Source organism: Penaeus japonicus, unplaced genomic scaffold (assembly GCF_977035675.1).
Source record: "Penaeus japonicus unplaced genomic scaffold, GWHDUDI00000001_assembly GWHDUDI00000004, whole genome shotgun sequence".
Classification (NCBI taxonomy): domain Eukaryota; kingdom Metazoa; phylum Arthropoda; class Malacostraca; order Decapoda; family Penaeidae; genus Penaeus; species Penaeus japonicus.
Window position 1 is genome coordinate 16,402,385 of NW_028234406.1, and position 5,000 is coordinate 16,407,384.

At 37.9% G+C, this 5,000-nt stretch overlaps 1 protein-coding gene and 1 pseudogene across 2 annotated transcripts; one reads left to right on the forward strand and one right to left on the reverse strand.

Moving 5' to 3' along the window:
• The first annotated feature begins 786 nt into the window (after nt 1-786).
• On the forward strand, nt 787-1,396 carry LOC147471942 (cuticle protein AM/CP1114-like; annotated as a pseudogene). Its single transcript, XR_015190980.1, has 2 exons — nt 787-1,004; nt 1,137-1,396. The product of XR_015190980.1 is annotated as a cuticle protein AM/CP1114-like (transcript).
• Nucleotides 1,397-2,578: 1,182 nt separating this feature from the next.
• LOC122252488 (cuticle protein AMP4-like) lies at nt 2,579-3,435 on the reverse strand. Its single transcript, XM_043014979.2, has 3 exons — nt 3,383-3,435; nt 3,013-3,218; nt 2,579-2,881 (listed from the first exon to the last, which is right to left on the reverse strand). Exons 1-3 carry the CDS (start codon nt 3,389-3,391, stop codon nt 2,695-2,697), a joined length of 402 nt encoding a protein of 133 aa, XP_042870913.1. The 5' UTR covers nt 3,392-3,435; the 3' UTR covers nt 2,579-2,694.
• Nucleotides 3,436-5,000: the final 1,565 nt, after the last annotated feature.

Sequence of the window (5,000 nt, forward strand, 5' to 3'; positions counted from 1 at the left end):
ATATATATATATATATATATATATATGTACGTATATACATATAAATATGTATGTATATATAAATATATATATATATATATATATATATATATATATATATATATATATATTTCAACATATATGTATGTAGGTATATATATGTATTTATATAGGTATATATATATATATAAAGTGTGTGTTTATGTATATGTGTGTATGTATATATATGTATATACACACATATAGAGAGAGATATCATGATGCTGAGGGTAATATCGATTACAGCGAGGATGATAACATGATTATGACTATGATGATGATTTTGATGATGATAATGATGACGATGAAGATAATAAAATTGCGATAGTAACCAAAGGAAGAAAAAAATAAATAAAAACATCAAACCAAAAATAGTAATAACAACAATAACTATCAACAATAATGATGATGACAAACATACACCAAACCAAACAACACGAGCCTTATATGGTAAAGTACGAAACATTCCCAAGATGTAGGGTCAGGTAGTACTTCATAACTGAATGATCAAGTTAGACGTGACCTCGAGTCGACCTCTCTCTCTGTCTCTGGTTACATAACCCGGTAGCTCACATTGGCTAACATTTTCTCACAACCTCTCAACATGAAGACTAAGTTTTTTCAACAGTCCTTACAAATATATATAGATTACATAGTAGCTTGTACAGGATTCAATACGGAAAGAATGCTCATATTCTCGCGCACATTGTACGCTATTGACGCAGATGTGTTTTTGGCTGTAACTCGCTTATGTTGCCTTATATTGATATGCTTTTCTAGGTCATTGGTCTCGCTCTGCTGGCCTTGGATGTGGCCGACAAACTGCCCTTGACCAACCCCCCTGTGGCCATCCTGAAGAGCAGCCAAGTCAACCCCGACGAGTTCGGCGCCCACAGCTCCGACTTCGAGGCCGAGAACGGCATCGTCTTCCAGTTCTCTGGCTCTGAGGGCGCCGCCGGTGGTACCAACATGGTCGGATCTTTCAGGTAAATGGCTCACTCACACTTACACTCTCTCTCTTTCTTTCATTACATTTTTTTTTCTTTTTTTCTTTTTTATTATATATATATTTTTTTTTATACAGATTTAGGTTTAATGATCGCCCTCTATCTTTCCAGCTACCCCCAGGAGGACGGTTCTTTGGCCTCCTTCAAGTTCGTGGCCAACGAGAACGGCTACCAGCCCGAGTCGTACCTCCTGCCCGTGGCCCCCGCCTTCCCCCACCCGATCCCTCAGTTCGTCCTCGACCAGATCGAGTTCGCGCGCCTCGAGGACGAGCGCAAGGCTCTCGAGGCGTAATGCAGTGATATTTTGACTAAATGGCGAGAAATTTTGCAATTTATTTTCTACATCATTATGAGTAAATCTATTGTCTTTACGCAGCGTATCTATCCCCCGTAACAGTCCTTAAAAAAATATTACATAACTGTAAATTTTCCTTCTGGTAATAAATCAACATCTTAATCATACTGAAAAACAACCGTAAGATATGCAATCAAATCTTTTTTTGGTCTCGGCAAATACATGTATATATACATACATGTATATATATTCATATTTAAATATATACAGATAGATAGATAGATATATAGATATATGTGTATATACATGTAAGTAAATATGTATATATATACATATATATGTATATATATGCGTATATATTTATATACATATAGGCGCGCGTGCGTGCGCACACATGGATATATATTTTCTGGATTGGAATCCATGTCGTGATATATTACATTGTTTTTTTTTTTTTGTTTTTGTTTTTTTTTAAGATAATCCAACACTTTATATGGTAATGTTCACAACAACTGAAGTCAATATATATTTTTTTTTTTTTCATAACGTCGGAAAACCATAAATGATTGCGAAATTATTTCATAGTTTTCTGATAATTACCTTTGGTAAATGCGAATTTCTCATGGGAGCAAAATATTTATTTGATACATGTGATATTAAAGACTAAACATATGTCTATTCAAAGTAGCTATTTGTAGATCAATTAGATAATAATGTTTTACCCAATACTCTGAGGATGAATTGGCGAAAAAATATTCTTAGCAATAGGCAATAAATAGTTACAGATTCATTGACTCGCTATCCAGAAACAATTGTAAAAAGTATCATGATATGGAAGATGAATCAGTTTGATATTTACGTTTACATTTAACAGCCTTGGACTCCATAGACTTAGACTTAGACGTCATACTAATAAGCTCGTTTTCCACACGCCGAAGTTCTGTATCGACGTATTTGTATCTGTAAAAGGTCAGCGTCGGAGATCTTTAGCGTAAAACACGCATCTTTCAGTATTACACTGTACCGGAAAGTACGGTTAACACAGGCTGAATTTCTAAGCCAACATATAATGCGCTTTGCGTTGACGTACTTTGCTCCTATCGAAGATTTTAGACGTAATATACTTTTTTTTCTCTCTTCTTTTTAGGATGGTTGATATTTTGATTCGTTGTCAAAAGGAGAATGCAAAAGGTTGCAAGATACTGAAGGAGTGTTATACTCCTTTCGAATGCTTCCAAAAGGAGAAGGATAAACTGTGTATAGACCATAGATTTATTCAAACCGATGTAGTAAATAAATAAATACAGATTTTCTTATCACGCAGTCGCAATATCACTGCATTAATTATCACAAAAACCATTGTAAGGATTTGATTTATTCCTCAGCCTCCAGAGCCTTGCGCTCGTCCTCGAGGCGCGCGAACTCGATCTGGTCGAGGACGAACTGAGGGATCGGGTGGGGGAAGGCGGGGGCCACGGGCAGGAGGGACGACTCGGGCTGGTAGCCGTTCTCGTTGGCCACGAACTTGACTTCGGCCAAAGAACCGTCCTCCTGGGGGTAGCTGCAAGGAGATACGTCGATATTTGAATCTTGATCGGTGTGCAGAGAAAGAAAAAGATAGAGAAAGAAAGAGAGAGCGAGAAAACAGAGAAAGAGAGCGTGAGAGAGAGAGTGTGTGAGTGAGCCATTTACCTGAAAGATCCGACCATGTTGGCACCACCGGCGGCGCCCTCAGAGCCAGAGAACTGGAAGACGATGCCGTTCTCGGCCTCGAAGTCGGAGCTGTGGGCGCCGAACTCGTCGGGGTTGACTTGGCTGCTCCTCAGGATGGCCACAGGGGGGTTGGTCAAGGGCAGTTTGTCGGCCACAGCCAAGGCCAGCAGAGCGAGAACAACGACCTAGAGAAAATATCAGTATCACATAATACAACCCGGTCGTACCCAAATGCCAGTTGCCCTGCTAATATATCAATTGCACGGTATGTGAACTTATTTCCGCAAATGGTCATATACTTCGTTTAAGTTCAGCCATATTTACAGGTGGAAGTGGTATTAAAACCTACCGCCTTCATGTTGAGAGGTTGTGAGCAAGAATGTGCAAGCCAGCGTGTGCAACCCGGTTATATAGCCAGAGAGAGAGAGGTCGATCCGAGGTCAATATAATTGTTCATCGAGCTGCCGTACATGAGCCTGGGTACGTAAGTTTTGTAGGGTATGCATGCCCTATAAATGGTCTGCACATCATTAATTCTAATAGGTGAGGGGGTAATGACTGTGAGAATGAAATAAATGATACTATTATAATGATGATAATTAGCGTTTGTAGTCGAAGGGCAATCGAAAGAGTGAGCGAGAGAAATGTAAAGACAGATGAGTATGTTAGTGTGTATGTTTGTATGTGTTTAGGTGGATGGGTGTCATTCCTTATGTGTATATGTATATTGAAAGGTAGATTATACATGAATGAAGTGAGTTGGTACCATGCATTACTTACCGGTTTCCACTTTTATGCCAGTTTGGTTACATCTACATAAATCAAACACTTATATACGTAGCTTTGCATTTCACTTTTATAAATGGGATTTAATTCCTTGGATAAAGTAATATTTTATAAGTGAGGCAGAATCCTTTTTTACCAATATTGTCAAAAGCACAAGAGCATTTCATGTTATATTTTCTGTAAGTCATGCAGTTCATATCATTTCATGGCTTATACGGAATAAGAACAGGCGATCCACAGACATACACACAAACAGACACAGATACACCTATGATACATATATATTTTATATATAGATTAATCATTTATTTAGTAATAGATGACATTGAAATCCTGTACTTACATGTTTTGTTGCTTCGTCTTCGAAACGAATTGAAGTATTGGTTAAAGTATTCCTATTGGCTCCAAAGTTTAGAGCTGGATAAAGAACTATTTCTTGGCTAACTCACCTGGAGTTCCCTGGAGCAAAAGGATTAAATGCTCGGTCCCGAAGGAAAAAATGTGCCGGTAATTTCAAGAGGAATGCGTTTAAACTCTTATCGGCTTCTATTTCTTCCTCTATCTCTTTCAATCTGTTTCTCTCTGTTTCTCTCTTTCTCTTTCTCTCTTTATCTGTCTGTCTGTTCCTCTTTCTCTCTTATTTAATTTCTTTTGTCGAAAAATATATTTATTCAGTTGAGGGCTATCCAGCAATTATTACTTATGGAATACTTCACAGTTTCTATCAGCAGTATTGTTACTCAACATCACACGTGAAAAACTAGTAAATGATGACCTCACTAACTGTAGCATCAAGATTTTAATGTCAGCTGAATTGTTTATCAAGGAGAACTTTAGGTTAACATCCCCTAGGCATTTTAACAGAACTGGTTTTCGGACACTATCAATACCATCTGAGTATCACATCCTCTAATGGTCTCTTTATAATCATCATATTTCGCGTCATGAAATTACCAAGACGATTTTCATGATCCTCGCTTCATCTCAGTTCCTGGATCACATATGCTTAACCTTTACAACGGTAAGTTCTGGGAGAGTGTGACGGTCAGTACCCGTAAGAGGTCGAGTCAAGGCTAGGTTATTCGTGTTAATTGAAGATTATCCTTCTAGAATGTTGGCCCTTGAGTTTGCTGGACCTTTCCCTTGCTAAGATGGAATATCATATTGTTTGTTTTACAGTA